The sequence below is a fragment of the Uloborus diversus genome, chromosome 1 (genome assembly GCF_026930045.1).
Source record: "Uloborus diversus isolate 005 chromosome 1, Udiv.v.3.1, whole genome shotgun sequence".
Classification (NCBI taxonomy): Eukaryota; Metazoa; Arthropoda; class Arachnida; order Araneae; family Uloboridae; genus Uloborus; species Uloborus diversus.
Window position 1 is genome coordinate 236986977 of NC_072731.1, and position 23275 is coordinate 237010251.

At 35.4% G+C, this 23275-nt stretch overlaps 1 protein-coding gene across 1 annotated transcript; it reads right to left on the reverse strand.

The window, feature by feature from the left end:
- Window positions 1–15801, reverse strand: LOC129225934 (uncharacterized). The gene is made up of 7 exons (XM_054860480.1): window positions 15515–15801; window positions 14013–14126; window positions 12291–12403; window positions 9947–10092; window positions 5045–5499; window positions 3437–3579; window positions 1–2235 (listed from the first exon to the last, which is right to left on the reverse strand). The coding sequence occupies exons 1-7, from the start codon at window positions 15756–15758 to the stop codon at window positions 1120–1122; spliced, it is 2331 nt and encodes a 776-aa protein (XP_054716455.1). The 5' UTR covers window positions 15759–15801; the 3' UTR covers window positions 1–1119.
- Window positions 15802–23275: the final 7474 nt, after the last annotated feature.

A 23275-nucleotide genomic window follows, 5' to 3' on the forward strand; every position in this document is an offset into this window, starting at 1 on the left:
ATTGGAAAAAAGTTTATTTTATTCACATTCATTTACAAACACTAATACATAATAATTGTTACAATTCTAAAACACACTTAATACACAATTCAAGTGTTTTTTTTTTTTTTAACAGTTCCTTGGATTCCACCTTCCACATCTCTTTCTTCCACTGATTTCACAGGTCTGATTTTATTTTACAATAGTTCATAGATCCCCTTTCCCCTCCCTATCTATTTTTTTCCATTGACTTTTTTAAAACTGTTTATGCTGAAAATTTTATGTTTTTCTTGCATAATCCTTAAATGTATTACAGCTCATGGTTCTCCATGATGTATAGGTGTTGCAGTCTTTGACTAAAATTAAATGTCAAATAATTGTGGTTGGAAAGGTCTCTCTTCGGCTCGGGCACTGACTTTTGATATTATTAGTGGTGAAAAATGCAATAAATATTTCAAATCTCATTTTTCGAATCGTTCCTTGGTTCACTCACTAAAAGACAAGACCCAGAAAATGTTTTGAGGGAAGTGAGGGGTTGTAGTGGAAGTACGTTGGAGCAGGTATATAACGATGTCGGTATGACCATTAAAGTACCATTTTGTATATAACTTCGGGGGAGGGGGCTCCGTATCCATACTCCTCTCTGAACGCAATCTTGCTTGAGAACATATATAAATATCTTTAATGTCTTAAAGGTGCTTAAATGAACAACATATAAATTGTAATTGAAATTTGCTTTCTATTTGAAATTAAATTTTAAAACTTCTCTTTTATTATCTTCATATACTACAGTTAAAATGGATGTTGAAAATTTTAATAAATTTTCCTCACTAACTTTTGTGAATGATTGACTTGGGGAAAGCAAATGGATTTACTACATAAATTTTGAGATTCTAGTTTCTTGATTTGACGCCAAGTAGAACTTCATTTCAAAAACAGAAATACATAAAGCACTGTTGACAAAATTTTCTCAATATATTTTTCTTTTCTTGTGATGTTTTTAAATGAACTACTGAAGAAGTTTTCTGTCTATCTGTCCTTTCATGATTTACAAAGCCAGATTAAAATCTGAGCATCATTAGTTTCTTAAAATTTTAATTCAATTTGACTGTAAGTTAGTCGACTGCCCAATTAGATTGTTCATAGATGAGTCATCTTCCTCAAGCCTGGTGACTCTTCATCATCTCTGAATACATCGACAATGTACCCATCCTTATCAGGGTTGTATCCATGGTTAACACTTTCATAGATGGACAAGTTTGGACTTCTTGATGAACAAGATGCAAATATAACGGGTTGCATGCCCACTTGGCCATTTTCGTTAGCAGCCGCAACAACCAATATGCGATATACTTTGGGTAAAAATATCACTAATAAGATTGCTGTTGCCGTAGCTACCAAGCCGAAACAAATTGTAAATTCATTCCAACTTGAACTCATCAAGAAAAGTAGAAGGTACCACGCCAACCACACCAGGCAAACAGCAATGCTACCAACATGTAGAAAAAGACCTTCCTTGTTGTTTCTTCGACTGCGAGCGCAGAATGCTGACGTTACCAACCAAAGAACACTTAAGAGCATGGAATAAGAAAAATACACAAGTATATCTTTCATGCTGAAAATACATTTAGGATTTATGTATTTATTTCCGTTGTTCATCATCCAGTGATAGATTGCCATGGCGAATTGGACACCCATGATGAAAAAGCAAAGAATGGATTGGGTAAATCCGCTCACATGACCATGAATGCCATCCATTTCTGCAGCAATAAGAACAAAGCAACGGGACACTATTGGTGCCAACATCAGGACATAAGCCACTCCCACTATATTCACACGTTTGATGCAAATACCGGAATCTACTTGGAAAACAAATAGAAGAGTGCAGCAATATGAGAAGATGATCGCAATCAATAAAATAACGTTCGAAATTTGTACGCCTTCGTTGCCTTCATCAAAGTCGTCTTTGCAGGATTTAGCAACAAGAAACGCTGCTGTGAAAAGTGAGATTAGCGTTCCGATGCTGGATGTCGTCAACAACACTGTCACCCACGTGGAGTGCTTCCAGTAATAAATTCTGCTGAACAAATTGCTTGTGTCTGTTGTAACAGAGATGTTGTTGAAGTTTCTGCATAACTCTTGACAATTTTTTCTGCAGTGAAATTCGGGTATTTTAAACCATCCAGAGCCCATGAAACGGAATATGTTTAGTCTTTTAATGTCCCAAACTAGTCGTCCTTCTTTAAAGTGACCAACCTGGAGAAAGAAACATGAATGATCATTTTTGTATACTATTGAATTCTGTTGCTGTTGATCTGATTTTTTTTTTTAATTATCAGCACGCTTACAGATTACAGACTGTACTTTAAACTTCGATGTTTTTTTAATACAATCGTTTAAGAGTTTTTACAAGACCAATCCCTAATAGCACAACTAACTACTAAAACGATACCCATATTTGAAAGCTGAGTAACACATAAAGGTGACAGTCACAGCATGTCACTGTAAAGTCGTTACAAGCTACAGCAACTTACAAATGTTAATCTGCGGAGACGTGACAAAGTGACGTTGCAGTGACGTCTTCATAATACCACAAAGCGAGCAGCAGTGACACATTAACTGCTGCAGCAACGTCACAGTGAAATCATATGCAGCATGTAACAAAATTATTGCAGCATAATTTCTGTGAGACGTCACAATTCTGTCATTTTGTAAATGACTATAGTGACACGCTGTAACGCTCACAAAACCTTGCCGTCTTAAGCAGTGCTGTAAAGTTGGGAAGAAATTTAAAGGAACTCGCCAAAGCAAATGCTATTAATATGTATGAAATTTACATTAAATTTGCTTTATTTCTGTACTAGTGGTACCCGCACGGCTTTGCCCGTAATAGAAAAATTAAAAGGTCTTTTGGTTCGCCTGTATATTTACAAATAATGTATGGTGAATTTTCTCGCCAATTGGCCTGTGACCATGTTATGGTTCCATGTTATGATAATTTCGTAATTTACTCGTCCATCTTATGATATTTTTGTTCTTAAAATTGGAATAATAAAAGAACCACATCGAATTTTCGAAAAATCGCTTCGAGGTGCACACCCCCATGCTACAAACTAACTTTGTGCCAAATTTCATGAAAATCGGCCGAATGGTCTAGGCGCTATGCGCGTCACAGACATCCTACAGACATCCTCCGGACAGAGAGATTTTCAGCTTTATTATTAGTAAAGAATAACAAATCAAATATTTCGGGGAACGTTGTCTCCCCTGCCCCAAACTAAAACACTGGTGATATATTATGTTATCAAGGGTTAAATAACGTACTTTTGTACTTTTTAAAGAAAATAAATTCAAATACTTATTTTTGGTAAACTGCTAAAATTAAAACGTCATGTAAAAAGGGGGGAAATATTTTTTTCAATCTTATTAAATTGTACAGTAAAATATAGATATTCACCAAGAGTGCTTTGTGTTTGGAAAGTCTTCTTATGTCGTGCTGATGTGTCCATATTTCAACCTCCCCCAAAGTATCATTGGGATCTTCAAAATGTGAAGACTTTTCTTCAGTTTTGTTCAGTTCTTCTGCATTTATGATGCCTCCTAAACTCCAGTAACAATTTGAAAAAGTAAGTAACAACCTTATTTATTGAAAAAATAAGTAACCTAAACTAACAATTTGAGTTAAAAGCGAAATATCATTAACGCATGCAAAACGTACGATATACATAACACATTTTCTTAACACATTAAAAAATAGTTTTGATGTAACTTCATGCAGAGGTGACCATTGATAAGTTAAATAAATAATTAGCTTATCGTGTATTTTTAACCTTTCAAACGCCAATATTTCCAAACGGGAACAGTTTTTATTGTAAGAATTTAATTTTTTAAAAAAATTTGTCAACAAAAAGTAGACTTGATTTTTGAAAGAAAAATTATTTCTCCGTTATAATAATTGTTTTCTGCAAAAATTTACAAAAAAAAAAAGGAAAAAAAATCCGGTTTTGTCGATTTTCTGGATGATTAATTAAAATAATTTAAAAAAAAGGCTTATGCTTGTACAATTTCAGAGTAATAATAAATAGGGCTCATGCTGATGAACACATGACAGAAAAAATGTTTTTCAGCAATTTATTTTCTATTGAACTAGCAAACTTTTGTGTTCCCAATCGGGAACATTGGCGTAATTCTGTATGCAAAACCAGGCTATTTTCGCTGCTTTATTATTCCTGTAATATGTAAAGTAAGGGTATCATAACTGCTATGAACCACTATGACGCATGTAAAAACAAGTCGATGACATTTTAATCTTCAACTCTACCCTTTTCTTGCCACCAGTTTTGGGATGAAATTGATTTAAGAAAACCCACTAAGTACTTACTAATGAAGACATTTATGACTCTTCTCAAGTAAGAAATAAATAAATACCTTTGTGCAGACGAGTGACGGGCTAATAAGCACGAAACTGGCAGTCCTCGGCTGGAATTGACTGAACTAGCGGTGTATTTCATGTATTTCTGTCTTAGTCCTGGCTATTGGGCGGTAACTTACTGAATATACCTGCCTTGCTTTCAATTTTGAACCATTACTTCGGTCACTCGTCTGGTCAGTGCTAATTTTGTATTAGCTACCAGTTTGTTTGGCACTCTTGGCTTCCTTAAGAGGTTTTCCACCTCCAGCTCAGTCACTCCTACGCCGGGCTGGTGAGTGCTAAGAAGCACGAAACTGCAGTCCTCGACTGGAATTGACTAAGCTGGCGGTGTATTTTATGCAATTTTCGATTTGATCATTTTTGAAAAAACTCAGGCTTCTTAACCATTTTACTTTGCCCCACATTCCCCTACTAAGTTATAGCTAAGAGCGTAACTCATAATCCAGTGAAACCTCAGAAAAAAAAAAACTTCATGTGATACGCTAATGTTCCCAAATGGGATCTGCTCCCCAAAACATGAGATTTGACGTATTGACATGAGATTTGTTGGACAAATGAAATGCTCCGTGCCGATTACTGAGCAAGTAAATCCTTATACTGAGCAAGGAAAAGTGAAATGAGTCAGACACTTACTTTCTTCCAGATCTTTCGTTAACCTATTGACCGTCTCCACAGTGATTGTCCACATCGGGTTGCGGTTCTCAAGTTGTTTCTCTCGACAACGTGAATCATTGGGACTTTTGTCGTTTTTTTCACAACCGTTAAAATAGTCAAAGAAACTTTTGACCAAATTCAGCTTGTTAATCTTCTCTCCAAATTCGTAGCTCTGCGTCATATTGCTGTCGAATTTCGGCAAATTGGCATTTGTTGTTTTGAACATGATAATCGGTTGGTCCGGGCCGAATGATGAGGACAAGAAGATATCCTCCATGTCCATTCCAGCCAATAACCAGTACTGAATGGATGAGTTGAATAACGTAGCCATTTCGTGGAGTTTAATGACATCGATGTTCGAGCCAAGAACTACTGCAACTTGCACTCCTGATGACGATAGTTCGTGGAATAGCATTCGATGGAAAGCAGTTGATCTAAAATAAATGTATGCATTCACAAGTATGAAAATCGAAACACAAAATGTATTAGTATTAGAAAATCGGACGTCAGGGTTTGACGGGTCAAAATTGATTTTTGAACAAAGCCATTGCTGTTTGGTGATATTTTGATAGTTGAAATTTCAACCCTAACTCCAGTGGATTAACCCTAAACTCTAATAGATAGCGTTCATTGTTAACCGCTTTATCGTTTCTTCATTCTCCTAAAATGATATTCTTACTAGTAAAACAGTTAAGTTACCGGATACACTTTCATTTCATTTCATTTCGTATGAGACATTTGCTTCACTTGAAAATACGACTTTATCTCCACCCCTACTAGCAAAATTTCTTGCATCAACCCTGACAGATCTTGATATCATACTGACGGCGTCAATATTGACGTATTTCATACTGCATAAAGCTTGCATAAATATTAAAAAGCAATATTACAATAACACGTATGCAACATTGCATTCATCTTAAAATATCAATATTGATATTACCTTACAATAACAACATTGCATACATGTTGACGCCGTCAAGATGATATTGATTTCATGCTGTCGCCGTCAAGGTAATTAGTACACAATAGAACAGGTGGACCTTCGTTGATACTTGCGCGTGCGCACAGTTCTTTCTACCCAGCGTCCCTCGCATTGCTAGCACATCGATTCAGTCGGTTCAGAGGAGTTGCACGTGGCGTTGCATTTTTTAGGCTTCGTTAAGTTGGTTGCTTAGTTATTACTGTGGAATAGTATTGTTTTAGGAATAACTTATGAATGACTGATATTTGCATTTGTTTATTAATATAGTACTAAACAAGTCATATCGCAGACGATGTGCGATCAATGTCAGAATTGACCGAAAATAACTTTTTTTGTCCCTAGACTTCGAAAAAAAGGACATGAAGTCCAGAATTTCGTATTATCACTTCAATTTCACGAGTAAGATTAATTTTATTCAATGGTTATTTATGTTATTCTTTAAGATAAATTCATATGTTTTGTCCATGGGATATTTTCAATGCTGACATCCATTTGAAAATGTACTTTATTGTATTTATTTATTTATTTATTATTTTGCTATCTTTACTCTTAAATGTGCTAAAAAAACCTTCCGCAATTATTCCTAACTAGGCATTTTATGTATTTATAGTACAATTAGAAGCATGAATTTAAAAAATAAGTCAAGTATTACGCAAAAGGAAGAAAGTTTCATTTTTTAAATTAAATTGCGAGTACTATTAATATTTTTATATGAATTTCCGATCAGATGTCAGCTTTAAGAAAATATTCTTAGGCTAGAAAACTATCTTGAAGAATAACAGAAATAATTAAAGAATGAAATTAAATTCTCGAGTTTAAAGTGAAAATAATACAAATAAATAAATGGATAAAACACCTTGCAAACGTGCTGATTTCATACTGTCTTGTCAATGTATCCTGACATTTTCCTGTCGTATCAGTACGTATGCAATATTACAAAAGCAAGATCATCTTGCCTAGACCTTGATTTCATGCTGTCATGACAACATCTTGATATTATCCTGTTATATCAAAACGTATGCAATATTATAAAAGCAGCATACCTTGATATTTTCCTGATATTATGCTGCATACACCTTGTCAGTCAATATTGTGGCAGCCTGCAGACAGCATAAATGGAGTAACATAACAATATTGAGGCAGCATTAATGCAAGATGATTTTTCTTGCATGTCAACCTTTATGCAATGCTGAGGCGAGATATTTTGCTTACTGGGACTAATCCAACGCACGAAAAAAAAGGAAAATAAAAGTCTCTCACTAAAGAATAGAGACAACACAACCAAGAAACGGAAAAAAAAACGAATTCGCTTCTGTGCTGTTCACAGACGAGTCCTGATTTACATTGGAAAGTGATTCAGAGCGTCTACTGATCTGGAGGGAACAGCGCACTAGATACCATCGATAGAGGTGGTACAATCGTGGTTTGGGCTTGTATCTTGCTCGGTGGTCACACTGATCTGCATGTGTTCCATGGAGGAACTCTGACTGGTCTGAGGTATCGAGATGAGATCCTTGATCCATATATGTCAGCCCATATGTGGTGCTTTTGGTAATGACTACATTCTGATGGATTATAATGCACGACTTCACTGAGCTCGGATTGTTAAGGAGTATCTTTTGAGGATCGCGGTTTGGAAATGGCCACTTCAATTTCCAGACCTGAATCCGATAGAACATCTTTGGAACTATCTTGGCAGATAGGTTGATGCTTTAAATCCTTCTCAAGGCCGTTACATGAGCTGGAGTAAGGCTTACTCTGTGTCTGGTCTGCGCTTCATATTCCGGTGTCGGAAAACTTAATGAACAGCATGGAAAATCGATGCTGCCAATGTATTTAAGTTAGAGGGAGGGGGGGGGGACACATTCCTAATTTGAACCATTTTTGTATTGTTTCTATGACATTTTACTACATAACACTGTGACGTTCTATTTTTTTCAAGAATGGACTTTTCCGCAAAGATTGCTTTTTTTTTTGTTATAAATCGTTTTTGCAATACACTTATACAAATCTATATGACTCATTGCATAAAAAACCATTTAATGCACATATCCTCCAAATTTTTTGTTTCTACATTCAATCATTTACAAATTAGACGCAAAAAACCGGTTGTGCCTTAACTTTTTGAGGCGAGTGTATTTAAAGAAAAACAATAGTCGCAAGAGATCTAAAACAAACTTGCAAGTAAAAATTTACAGTCAATATGAGGACCTTGATTTTTCTCTTTCAGGATTTTTCTCTACGCTTTTAAATTTATACGTTAATCAATTCAAACTGAAGTGATGTTATATCATATCACAGTCCAGGGTCCTTTGTACCTACCACTGTTTGTGGTTTAACCGGTTGGATGGGTCCCTGAAGACAGCTCTGATTTTTTGATCCAGGCCAGAAGCCGAGCAATCCCTGGTCCAACACCGCCAGATGTGTTGCTTCATGTAGATGACCTTGTGACTACGATGTATGTAACTTGCCCCAGTCGCGATCAACGAACACAGAATATTGCACTTTTTTTAAGTGTAGAAATCATTATGTCTATATAAAGAATAAATACCTTTGTGCTGAAAAATTAAAAAGTCAGTAATCCAACGTTATTAAGCACAAAACTTGCAAAATAGTTGCGTTCTAATTTAGTTAACGATCTTACTGCAATTCCCTATTTTTCCTCTGTGTGAACTCCTTTGTTAAAATTGGTTTAGATTTTCTATTTTTTATGTAAACGTCGTACATTTCTTACTTTTATTTTTTCATTTTTTGCTTTCTTATTTCGTTTTGTGATTAACTAATTCCAATATATTCAGTAAACTACCGCCCAATAGCCAGGGCTAAAGCAGAATTACATGAAATACACCGCCAACTCAGTCATTTCCAGCCGAGCACGAAACTGCAGTCCTCGGCTGGAAATGACTGAGTTGGCGGTGTATTTCATGTAATTCCAATATGTTTATCCTTCACTCTGTTTTTTCTGCATTTCTCCATTTGATACATTGTTTCCATACATAGTTTTTCCCGCTGGTAAATTTATTGCTAATTTATTCAGAGTGGTTTCATTTTTGGACTTTTTGCATTGTTTATGGGTTTTCTTTTAAAATTTATTACTTAACGGTTTTTTTCCTGATGGAATTATATAATAAATTTTGTCTCCACGTGTCATTTTATCTTTTTTGTTTTGTTTAATTTCTATTTTTTGATATTTATACTATCTTCTGTTCCACCATGTTGCTTTTCTCGGATGACTTTTCATCCAAAAGCTCACACTTCTTTGCATTGAAAAGGGTGTTCCTTGTAACACCGAAACACGTGTCTGCAATCATAAGCAAGTTTTGTGCTTAATAACGTTGGATTACTGACTTTTTAATCATTATGTCTAGTTTACTAGAGATTTTAATAATTACTAATTTTTAACTAGGGAATATGGCAGTTTTTTTAGTTCAGTTTACTAGATTCTCTAGTAGTGCTGCAGTATTTTTTAAGTGTAGAAATCGGGGGTTATGAAAGTAAAGTTAAGTTTACTACAGATTTTCTATTAGTACTGCAGTTTTTATTTTAACTGCAGAAATCATTATAGAAGTCCAGTTTACTAGAGATTTTCTAGTAGTACTGCAATTTTTATTTTACCTGCAGAAATCATTATGGAAGTCCAGTTTACTAGAAATTTTCGAGTTGTAATGCAGGTTTTTTTTAAATGTAGGAATAATTAGGAAAGCCCAGTTTACTAAAGATTTTCTGGTAGTACTACAGTTTTTTTTTCAGTGTATTTACCACATTCTCAACTGGTTCAGAAACATTTTAATAATATCATGGTATTACTTTTTATAAGATGATGCAATCAGTTAAAATACTTCTAAGCAATAAATTGTTGCTAGCTTACTTGAAAATTACATACAAAGTCACTTTACCTTGTTTTCGTTTGGAATATGATAGATGCTGCGATGCAAATGTTTCGTAAACTGGCCTCAATCCGAAATTCATCTTCTAACGATTTTGTTGTGGTGAAAACGGCCACAGTCATCCATTTTAAATCCAAAAGTACTTCCGCCATTGCCTGCACAAATAGTTCCAGATTTACTATATGCATGAGTAAGAATTAAAATTCTATTAAAAACTAGCATTAGTACTAAAATAGTTATTATAGAATTGACTATATTGAATCACCTATAATCGAATAGTGAAAATAGCATTGAAATTTCTATCGATAGAAATTATAATGATAGGACACAAACTGCTGCAAAAAATTTCGTAATTAGTTTCACATTTCAGTGTGATTCATTCAGTTATTCAGTAGTACGGTTGTTTCAAAAAGAATCACCCGATTGGAAATGTGTGCATCATGATTATGATTCTATTGTTACAAATTTTGTAAATAGTAATTATTTTTATGATTAATTTGTTGTAATCTGGCTAAATTTGGCGTTTATTCCATTATTTTTCATCTAAAATTATCTTAGTAACGTAACCTGTAAATAATTCCTTGCAATGTACATACAACCCCCTAACAGTAGACTGAAGTATACGGTTCCCCCATTTCTGAATGATAAGATTTGTGAATGGAATAAAAAGAAAATATGAGAAATTGGTAGAACATTGTAGGATTTTCTGGATGTTTCTTCGCTGGGTATATAACGCCGGACGTCTTGTGAATGGGAGAGTCAGTTAGTTTGCTTTCTAACTGTGGAGTTTTGTTTTCAGCGTTCCGCTGGAAATGTGTATTAGCCTTTGCGCTGTGTCTTTGCGTATTTCGACGTAAATACGTGTGTGACCGTTGAATTTACGGTGTTAATTGATATTTGCCTAATTGCTATGGTTAATTTAGAAGTTGTTAACGATATTTCTTTTACATAATTGTAAATAAATCTCCTGTGTTTTCTCAAGAACTGTGTCGTCATTTAAAGAAACTTTGAAGTTACACTGAACTCGTAACACTATGTTCCGGCATTCTATAGAATACCTAGTATAATGCCTAAAACTAACCGAAAATGTATGAAACGATCAAGGGCGGATCCAGGAATTTTTCAAGGGAGAGGCGACTGAATTTTTTACATGGCGTTTATTGGTTTTCAAATGTTCATCACAAAATGTTTCGGACTTCAATTCTGAAACATTTCCGGGAAAGAGCTATAAATTTATCTTCTCCTAATTTGAACAAGTCGCCCTTAGGAGTTGTCTCCTAACTTGAACATTATCAAAATCATCGTAAATTGCGGCTTTTTTTTTTTTTTTTTTGAACTTCAATATTGAAATATGGGGAGATAACATTTCCGGGCTTATTGGCCGTGGTCTAATTAGAGTAGAAATTCCAGACGTTTCGGCTTGCTTTACTGCAGCCATCATCAGTGGTTTGAGTTTTTTGCAGTCTCACCAAACTCAAACCACTGATGATGGCTGCAGCAAAGCAAGCCGAAAAGTCTGAAATTTCTACTCCAATTAGACCACGGCCAATAAGCCCGGAAATGTTATCTCCCCCATATTGACGCCGGCCGTGAAAGCCTTAAACAGTATTCCATATTGAAAATTTACCAATGAAGAATTCCTCAAGGGAGGGGCGGAACGATTCATATTTCCTCCCTTTCCCTTAGGCATTCTAAAGAATGCAAAAGTAAGAAATAAATTGCTGACTCATTTCACATATCACAGAAAATGTAATAAAATGTTATTCAAAAGGTTACAACAATTAGGTTAATTTAATTCTTTATTTATTTTTATGAAGGTTTTCGAAAGACAAAACCTTTTTTGAATAGCTTTCATCAGAGACATTTTTTTAAAATGGCAATTTCACTATTTTTTCAGAATAACATTTGTATTTTTGAGGAAGGCTCGTCATTTATATTACAGCCTTATCAGGCCCTCTTTTTATTCTTTGCATAAATAGCATTTGTCATTTGGAATAACTTAAAGGCATTACATGCAATACCTAAGAAAAGTTTATGTAATAATCGTCCCATTTCATACTTAGCCGAAAAATGTCCGGCATTATATATAACGTCTAGACATTGTATAGAATGACGGCATTTCATACTTTGCCGGTAACATATATATAGGATACAAATACATGAACTACGAGTACAGTGAAACCGGTGTAAGTTGACCACTTGCGGTGCAGTACTTTAGTGGTCAACTTAGACAGGTGGTCAACTTACAAAGGGTTTGTTACATGATTCTCAGCCAAATTTGGTGCATATTGGTGGTCAAGATAGACAGGTTTTCAACTTACAAAGGTGGTCAACTTTACAGGTTTTACTGTACCTTAATCTCCATTTTCATTGATGTTATCATCAGAGGAAAGTAAGGAATTTGCAGCGATTTCAAAAAGTAGGATATCTGTTGTTGAACGTCTGGATTTCTCGGACCAATTACACCTAAAATAAAATAGATTGATTCAGGATCTCCATTCTCGCAAATTGTATTCAAAATGTTCCATAATTTATTATGAAAGAATAAAATATATTTTTTACCTTAGTTACTAATACGCCAAACAGTAAGGACGTTTTAAGGGAGATTGGAGAGAAATGGGATAGTAGGAGTAATGGGATAGCTACATTTACGTGCCGAAATAAAGCGTTAAAAGTTATTTCTAGCTTGTCCAGTAGAAGTAGCAGATTTGGTTCTTATCTGTTACTTCTGCTGGAAAAGCTATCAATAATCCTTCATTTTATTTCGGCACATAAATGCAGATGTCCCATTCTCTTCGACTCTCCCCTACTATTGTTTTTATTCTCTCACTGATAGCAAATTTCATTCAAATAACAGTTATCTTTAAAATTATTAGAATTTTTCTTTTTGAATTTTTTTATAGCAAAAACATGTTAGGTGAAATGTAGCAAGTAAGATTAATGTAGTAAACTTTAGAACATTAAATATCGAGTTTTACCAAGATATATTTTGTAGTGCAAACCTTTAAATCTTAAAAACATTGTGTTTAGCATGCTGAATTTTAGTATCTGTATACATAAATGGCTACTTCTGTATGTATGTCCGGGGTAATCTTCAAAACTACTGGACCATCGGTCCAGTCCGGATAAAGCGCACGGTTTTTTTAGTGATCTTTTATTTTGTAGTTCATATTTTGGAAATTCTTAAAATCTTTACATGCTTAAATGTCGTGAAATCGTATCGAACTGAATACTATTTCGTTCTTTATACTTATTGGTATTTTAATTTTATGGGTTAGGAAGAAGCTCGATTTTTAATCACGTCAACGCCGTGTGTTTTGAGTTCGTTCATTTAAAACAGAAAAAGAAAGAAAGTAGCGATTGTTTCTCTCAATTATTACTGACCCAGGCAGCGTCGGGTATTTTTGCTAATTATTTTATCAGACAGAATATCTATCGGATATTTCTTTTGTCATTCGCACATAAGTTGCACTGCAATAGTGCAGCAAACAAATCTATGTCGGAGCTGCAAACTGAGGCTCGGAAGTGCAAATTAATAGCTTTAAAGCTTTGTCTTTAATCGACCAGTGCAACTGCAACATTGCCACCGACACTCGCTCGTGTGCTAAACATTGAGAGGAGATAAAACGGAGTTAGTGAAGACTTTCATTCATGAAACCAAGACCCTAAGTCACATGATTAATTTTAAAGCAAAGCATTGGAAAAAATTAGGTTTCTTTTGCTTGTTTCACGCAAAACGTTCTAAACATTCGTTGTTGTTGAGTCACGTGACTTGGGGTCTTTGGGTCAATTTTTGTTAAGCCAATGATTGGACTTTCTCCCTTCGTTTTAATTCCAGCTCTAAGGTGCTAAATTCCTTTTAGCTACCAGTTTGTTGACACTCTCTGCTTCAATGAGTTGACATTTGCCTCCAGCTCAATTTCAGACTGATGAGTCCGTAACAAGGATAAAACTGCAGTCTCTGGATGCTGTTGATAATTTTCATGTAGTTTCAAATTTGTTACATGAAAACTGTTTTGCAAGATGTATATTCTTTGATAGATCATCGAAATATTAAATGAAATATGAAACTTACTTATGTGTCGTTTTCCTCCATTTCCATCTTCTAGAGCTTTTGCTTTCAGTAAAGCATGAATTAAATTGATTATCGCCGAAGATCCATTTGAACAGGTGTCATAGATATCAAATCCTAATTTAAGCAAAAAAGTAAGGAATTAGTTCTCATTCCAGTTTGTTGAAATGGTCAAAGCAATATATAATTTCACAAAAGGTTCGTTTCAAAAACAAAACGTGATTTATGATCACTAGTTTGGAAGAAAAAAATGCATATGCATTTTTGAATTAGATTTAGTTTAGAGAATCGTACTCTAGCGTAGAAACATATAAACACTGTAAGTTTAGAGAACGCTTTCAATGACTTACGTCAAATTGACTCATAGTTAATAGACAAGACAATTATTACCTGACTTAGGGGCGGTAACTTACCGCTAAATACCATCTCATGTTTGGGTAATTCGATGTTGCCGTTGAATAAGAAAAGCAGAACATGTCAAATTTCGGATTTTTGTTATTGTTTCAGAGCTAATTTTACCACAGCAAAGTTTAGTGTTTCGCCAAATTTGCCGATGAACCGGCACAGTAACTTTCTCCTGTATTTTTCCAAAAAGAAAACGACAAGAAAAATGCTGTGTTTGTTCACTGGTTTTGCGGTGTTCATTTACGGGTAAGTGCACTTTTTTTTTTCATTTCAACCGCCTAAAAACTTTACACTGAACCGTAAAAACCAGGGCTGAGGAATCGGAGTCGATGAATCAGAGTTGGGGTAAAGGAGTAGGATTCGGAAAAGGGAGTCGAAGTTTTAAAATTTCAAGAGTCGGAGTCGGTCGTTTTCCCTCAAAGTACGCAGCTCTGCCATTGCTTCCGGAGGCAGAGTGCCGGAGTTGTATTGATTTTGGGGTAAAGGAGTCGGAGGTGGAGTCGAAGACTCTAACACTCCCGGAGTCGGAGTCGGTCATTTCCCTTCGACTCCGCTGCCATGGTAAAAATTCTCCCAGATTTTAAAAATAATTGCAAAATCAATTGTATCAATTAAAATGTTTTACTGTCATGTTTCAAGATGCTACAGTACAGTTTTCAACGATGTTGTGAATTTTTGAAAATTGAATTGTGCTTAACAGTCCATTTACTGGTTAGTCTACCATATTTATCAAAAAGGAAATATCAGTGTTTTTGTTTCGATCAACTTTCGGTTCTAAAATACAGCATATTCAGATATGTCGAACAGGGGCGCACCGAATTTAAACTTCTGGGTGAGCGAAACTCTCTATTTGTCGAATGGAACTCTAAATTTTGTCGAAAGATGATAATTTTGCCGAATAGAACTCTAAACTTCGCCGAATTATCATACAAAATTTGCCGAAAAAGGAAATCTTTGGAAGTTCACAGTAACCTCCCATGACTTCTCATCGGGGCATACCTGATGTTGAGATTCTAAAACGAATATTCAGAAAGCACCACTAAGAAATTAACACAAAGCTACTTGGTCGTTTGAGCAAACCAGTTGGGAGATTTCATTACCAAACTGTGAAGAATTGACGTCCGAGAACCGATTCTCCAGCATTCCGATCGTCATCAAGAGTTGTTCCATCCCGGTTGGTTTTAGAATGTGACATCCGCTATCTTCGTGAACATCGAAAAGTCCTATGATGTAAAGATGGGTCTCCGATTCCGTTATGCGCTGGGCCAAAGCTCTTGAACGTGATTCACATGTCGTGTTCTGGACTGTTTCTACGTCGCTGCCAAAGTTTGGAGCTGGCTCCATCAAGTATATCACGAGAATAAACACAAAACGTGGCGAACATTTTGGAAAGCTGGGAAAGAAATCAACATTATATTAGGTTTGCAATTCCAAATAGCTTGATACAATCATGCATGATGGTAACTTTGAATCATGTAGGTTAACTTTGTGCAACTTAAAATTGCGTTGCACATTTGACTTAAAAAAAAAAGAAAGGCCCAGTGCTGTACTTTCCAGGCACGGGGTTTTAAAATGTAAATTTTCTACTACCTATTTCGCAAAAAGAAAATTGACAACATTGTGTATAGCTCGTTGCATCATTCAGTCATTCCGAAGAGACTGTTTGGAAGCTACTTTCGGAGTAATCGAAATTGTTCTTTCTATATTGCAAAATTCAAAGCTATACCGTAAAATGGGATGAATCAGTTATCAACTTCAAGCATTAAAAAAAGGCTATTAAAGATTTTTTGAAAATATTTATGGGATGGAAACTTAAATCTTCTTTTGTTCTTGCATTTTGAACAAAAAAAAAAAAAAAAAAAAAAAACCCACGAAGAGGTTGTATTTTTTTTTTTACAATTTTTCAGTAGTATAACATTTACCTTACATGTGCGGGTAAACCGGAACACTTGTTAAAATCTTGGGTTTTTTCAATTTAGACTTTAATACAGCTATTAAAACCAAGTAATAATAATGGGACGAATAGAAACGGGGGTAGTTAATATCGAACAAACCTTTTTTTTTTCCAATACAAGCAGGATTTAATTTCCATAGGAGCTCACCTCCTGCACTCTGTTTTAATTTTCTGTGAATTTTCACACATTGGACTATTCAAAATATTTACCACTAGTGGCACCCGCACTGCTTTGCCCGTAGTAGAAAATGAAAAGGTCATTTGGTTCGCCTGTATATTTACAAATAACGGATGATGAATTGCTCGCCAATTTGCTATACTTGCCCATATTACGGTTCCACGTTATGATCATTTGGTAATTTACTCGCCCACGTTGTGAGAATTCGCTCAGTGAAAAGTTCTTAAAATTAGAATAAAAAAAGAACAAAATAGAATTTTCAAAAAATCACTTTGAGGTGCACACCTCCATGCTGTAAATTAATTCTGTGCCAAATTTCAGGAAAATCGGCCGAACGGTCCAGGCGCTATGCGCGTCTCAGAGATCCTGACAGACAGAAATCCGGACAGAGAGACTTTCATAGCTTTATTATTAGTAAAGGTTGAAATACGTTCTGAAGACTACAAGGCTACCGCCCTTTTTTCGTTAGAAACTAACCCATGAATATAAGTAAATATAAAATGCATCAAAAACTCGATAGCAACTTTGAAAGTATTGAAGAGCAAAATTTTTCATTGTAAAACTGTAGCTGAAACGACAAGTATGAAGATTCAGTTCACTCATATTGTTCCAAAAGTGATCATGTCCTTGAAATGAGCTGATGCTTAGATGTTGTCATGTGACTGAAGTTTCTTAATTTCTTTGAGAAGTGAAACCCTTTTTAATTTCCATATATTTCGTGGAACCCCTGTTTTTTCTTCAATAGTATAATTCGAATGCAGTTTCCGAAAAACGGTTTATGAGCTATAAAAATATAAATTATTTCGTGTATATTTCTGTCTTCAAAAAGTAACTTCAAAAATTTATTCAAAATTTCTTAAAATAACTTTAAAAAAACTGGTTCAAAACAAAATCAAATTTCAATGAGATAAGAGTTTCTTATATTATCGCACGGCACATATACTTAAAACTAAAGGCTTTATAGAGGAAAGTTAAATTTTCATGTCAATCTTGACATGTTAAGTTTGTTGCGAAATTTATTTTTCTTAATCCATAAGTAAAACTCTATTTCAAAGGCAGAGTAGTTACAAGTAGTTAAGGTTTTCTACACAGCTTTTCGCGACAATTGAGAGTATATAACTTTTATACTGCATCAAAATTTCATTAAAGACATTAATTTCAATTTCAGTAGCAACGAGCTGATGTGCGCATCACTAGACTTCCTTTTACTCCAATTTAATGTCATTTCCACATTACTGGCAGTTTTAATATGATTAAAACTGCCTAAAATAAAAATAGTTTACTCTCTAAATATCACCAACAGTGGCCAAATTAAAACCAGATTAAAAAAAAAATTTAAATCTCCAAATTTGTCGCCAAGTTGGCGACAAAACTTGGCGACCAAAAGACTGGCGATATATCGCCAAGTGTCCGCCAAATTATAACACCACTTGAGTTTACATCGAAATTAACAATGATTTCCCCCAAAAAAGGGGCAAAAGACCTCCTTTGGAGCATACGAATGCAACCAAAAAAGAAGGTGCACAACTAGACCCCACTAGGAGTCTACGTACCAAATTTCAACTACGTACATACAGACGTCATGAGAAAACTCGCTGTAATTAACTCGGGGATCGTGAAAATGGATATTTCGGGTGTCTGTACGTTCCTAGGCACATATCCACTTGTGGTCGGGTTGAAAAAAAAACTCGACATTCATTTGGGGGTGAGCAAAATGGAAATTAAGGCCGATTTTTGGGTGAAATTTTTTTCGCGAGTACCATACTTCCTTTTGTGCAAAAGGAAGTAAAAATGAATTGCAGATGTTATTTCAATAAAAGTTTCACATTCTTGTAATGACAAAGTTCGTATTCGTAAATAAATTGAATTTTAATCTAAAATTCGTTTTGATGTCTTTTTGCTGTTTAGTCGGAAAATACTGATTTAAAGCTTCATTGACATCTTATTTATCGATTTTTTAAGAGACTAATTTGAAGCAAAAAGAAGAAAAGTTTCGCGGAGCCCATGAGGGATCTCGATGGAACCTTTGGGTTCCGCGGAACACAATTTAAGAGACGCTGCTCTATGACATCTGCGCCTTTCTCCATTTCTTGAAATATCAAAAGGCTTTGGAGATCCTACTGTAAAATTTTCCCACATATTAGTCATCGTCACTCCCTAGTCGGTCATAATGAGCTCTTAGTCAGTCGTGAAAAATTGATGTTTGAACATGGAACACTTGGACGATGACTTAGCGAATGACTTTGCCTTTTGCTTCTTTTCTTCTCTTTTCTTTTTTGGGCAATCACGATTGCTTATTGTTCTCATTTGATCATCTTTGATGTCCAATTCCTTTTTCAACTTGGATCAGGGTCCTCTGCAGCACCACCACCCACCGGCCTCTGCAGACGCGGCTCCTCTGGTCCTAAACACTGTCCCCTAGAATCCGCTTCTAAGGGGATGTGACATCCATGTCCTACTCACACATATGCGCCTTTACACACACGCCTACATGCATACACATAAGCCTACACACAAGCCTACACATACACGCAATTATAGACACGTAACCGCCCAGGAGGAGGGGCAGGCTTGAAGGGACAGGAGCCGTTCTAGAAACAATAGCCTCAATGAGTAGAGTACTGTCGCAACCCGTGATTGCGAAACACATAATTTGAAATCAAAATTTCAGAATTCAAATTTTTTTTTTTTTTGCCCCTTTCCCAAGTTTGACGAAGAGTTCAGTTTGCCATTTGTACTCACACCAACGCAGACAGAATTGGCCTTTTAGGTCTCTTATTGAGCACCTACTTATATATATTTTAATATATGACGTAAAAATAATACTGTATGGACGAATAAGTCACCGCAGTAATCTGTGGGGGGAATTGGAACAACAAAAAACTGTGTTCCGATTCACGTCGTAAATCTTAAATCCATGACGTCGCACAGTGGGACGAAAACGACAAAAACCGCTTAAAAGGGTAATTTTTTTTCTATATTCAACCAATTGCGGATTAATATATTTGCACAGGCCTATATCTTAGGCAATCAGAACTAGAATTTTAGAGCTCTTCGTCCACTACAAAGCTAAAGATAACCTTTAGCAGGTGAAGAACCATGAATGAAGGGGATTTAAACATATTGCTTTGAAGCAATCTATATATTTTTTTCTTATTAATGGCGGTTATATTTAATTTCTCTCGTGTCCGACGATAGTAAAAGAACAAAAATAAAGAATAATCGAATATTCAAACAGATAGTTGGTTTTGATCAAAACCGAAAACTGGGGATTTCAAAGTTATTTTTTTTAAAACGCTCTATAAAAAAATGTCCTCTTATGTCCTCTTAGAAATTAATATTAATTAGTCACCAATGGTCTGTAGAAATACCCTGAAAAGGAATTAGCTGCGTAAACCTGCGAACTTTGGACTTTGAGCCCAAACAAATCGAGAAAAATCCATTATAACATGCCTGAGTAAACAAATAAGCGAGAGAGGTTTAAAAACACTTTTAAGCGCTTTTTGGCATTTTCGCCCCACTGTGCGTCGTGAGAAATTATTCATCTTTTATGGCACAGTTTGAAAAATACACAAAATCTCCCCCAGCATACTATTGTGTAAGTCTGTGCCTAATAATAAAATACTATTCTTGAGTTTAGTTTAAAATACGAAAAGATCTGTACTTATAAGATAGTACAAAGTTTTGCAGATGACGAAAACGTGAGGTTTTTATGGTATTCCATGCATTGTCTTTGTCATTAACCAGTTTTGTGCCCGGAATGACGAAACTTGATTTATCAGCAACCCATGACAGTAACGTTTCTTTAAATAAAAATGAATGCGCAACGTAAATTTATGGGAATTTTTTCGTATGATTAGAGGTTTCATTCTGATTTATCCCACTGTTCCGGTACACCCAGGTAGTCCCGGTACATTTTATGGTATTATAAATCAGGTGTCCCAAACTTTTCCAATTCGTGGCAGTCTTAGAAGAATAAGAATTTCCTCTATGCAAAACATTGTAATTGCAACATAATAAAATGTTTGACTTTTTATAAACCAAGATTTACGCAAGTGAATGTAGGATACGCTTCATAACGTTTCCAAAAAGAAAGAAATGTATCAGATTTTATTCCTAATAAATCTTTATCGTTTTATAAATACGTTGAACAGGAACAAAATTTCATTAATATTATTGTTCATAAATTGCTTAATATGGATACTTAATATTTCACTGAATTGTACTTCTTCATTAAAAGCTATGCATTACTTTGTTTCCACCCTCAATGATAAATCATAAAGCCATCCCACATAAAATATAATTAGACATGGTGTCCATGTTTTTAATGATTTTACATCAATTCTTTTATGGGAAAATCTATCAACAGATGTCCTCCACCATACCATCCATATCAACTTCCCCACATTGTAAACCAGATCACGTGACGTTCTGAGACTAAAATTAAGCCCAACAGGAAAACGTGCCCCACCCACTTACTTATAACCTTTACCCCATTAAACTGACCTACCGCTTATACACGGGATAGGCCACTACTTCTATATGAAGAGCAAGCTAATGTATAAAGTTATATCCGTTTTAAATGCAAGACAAGAAGTTCGGTCGCCTTGGCAACAGAACCACAACACAGGGATTCAATCAGTTTTGCGAAGCGGGAAGGTTACCGGACAGAGTGTGTCATGTTCGATAGCTTGATTTATGGTGTTTTGTCGTGTTGTATCAACATATTGAAGATCCCTTGAACTTCGGAAAAATGATTGCGAAAATGTAGACAGAAAGCATTATACTGTGCGTTCTTTTTAAGCAAAAAAAATTAAAAATAAAAAGTAAAATCGGTTTTTCAATAATTAATTTTTGTGTATGCTATGAACTTTTTTTGCATGCTGTCAGAGTTTTGTTTAAGTTGTTTTCCGATAGGTTTTCAAAAGTTCATTTGCAAATAACATTTCTTATCATTTTTTTGAGCCTCAGTTAGGGATGGCTTATTATTTTCAATTTATCGAGATTGATGTTCTAATATTTTGTTGATTTTTACTTTCTTCTATATCTAATATATAGAAGAAAGTATTGGATTCGTGCAAATTTTCGAATTTCGAATTTTGACGGATTCGAACGTTTTGAGGTGTGCTGAGTCCATTTCGACCATTTTTGGAAAATGTCTGTCTGTCTGTATGTGTGTGTATGTGTGTGTGTGTGTGTATGTGTGTCACGTCTGTGTGTGACCAGTTTTTTGTGGCCGCTCTACAACAAAAACTACCGCATGAAATCGAACGAAATTTAGTACACATATGTGCCCCTATGTGAACTTGTGCCCATTAGTTTTTGGCGCGAATTCCTCCAAGGGGGGTGGAGCAATGGGACGTTTTTCGAGTTACGCGTGCTTGCTATTCCTCAGGAAGTAACTGGCGGAATCAAACAAAATTTGGTCCATATGTTGGTATTAACAGGAACAGGTGCTGATTCAATTTTGGTGTCAATAACTCAAACGGGGGTTGAGCTATAGAGCGTTTTTTGTCGTCAATTGTGACTGCTGTATCTCAAGAAATAATGAACGGAATGAAAGAAAAATTTATCGGCAAGTAGCCCTTAGTGGGTATAAGAACGGATTTTATTTTTGCGTCAACAGCTAAAAACGGGGTAGAGCAATCACCCGTTCTTTTTTTCCATTTTGAGTGCCCTATCTCAAGAAGTAATGCTACGTTCCGGTTGAAATTTGGAATATATGTGAATCCATATGTAAACAGGGTTTGGTTCAATTTTGACGCCGATCGCTCCAAGAGGTGTTGATTTTTTTCTTTTTTTTTGCGAATAAAAATATTTTTATTAATGCAACAATAAGAAAGATAAATCGTAATAGATTGTCGTCTGCGTATTTCTCGTGATTTTAATTGTATGGAAATGATAGGAAATATTATCTCAATGATTTAAAATTTTTAACTGTTGCCATCTTATGTTTGTTAACAAATAAAATATTTGTAATTAATTCAAGCGAGGCTTTTAAAATAACTTTCAATTTTCGCTCTTTGCTTTGCTTTTGCAATAATTCAGACATTGGGATGGTCGTCATGTTTTTGCATGTGTAATTTTGTTTTTGTTGGGAATATTGCTTCCTCGTCAAGCATGGGGAGGGATCAGAAAAAAATAAAAATATAGAAGAAAGTTTCGTGATGGCCACAACATACTAGTTATTTTCTGTTTTAAAATTAGTAGAATTTCTTTTTTTTTTTATTATCCGAAAAAAGAGAAGTTGGTATCAAGGCCTCAGGTGTTGCAAATCATTGCCTTTATCTACACGGTCAAGCAGGGCTGCCGAGAGCCTAGTTGGGCCACTTGTCAGTTTGGTCGCCGGGCCACCTAACCCCCACGAAACGTCAAAATAATATGGCTCCGAATCCAAGCCGGACCCTCGCAGATGCCGAGCCCCTAGTTTCCGACTGGGCTGATATGACCTCTCGTTGGCCCTGTCGGTCAAGACAAAACACAGGGGAACCTAATTTAGAATCAGGGGCGGATACAAAAAAACATTTTAGGGGGAGGGGGTCATGCAGAAGAATGATCTCTCCCCCTCCCCCCTCCCGTAAACAAACCTATGGTTCTGGGTAAGCAAAATTTATGAAATTGTTGGAGGGTTAGAAAAAAGCACCAAACCTGCCAGGAATAAGACACCTGATTGGGGATAAAAGTTGCAAATTATTTTCATAACCAATGAATGAAGTAGTGGTTCAAATA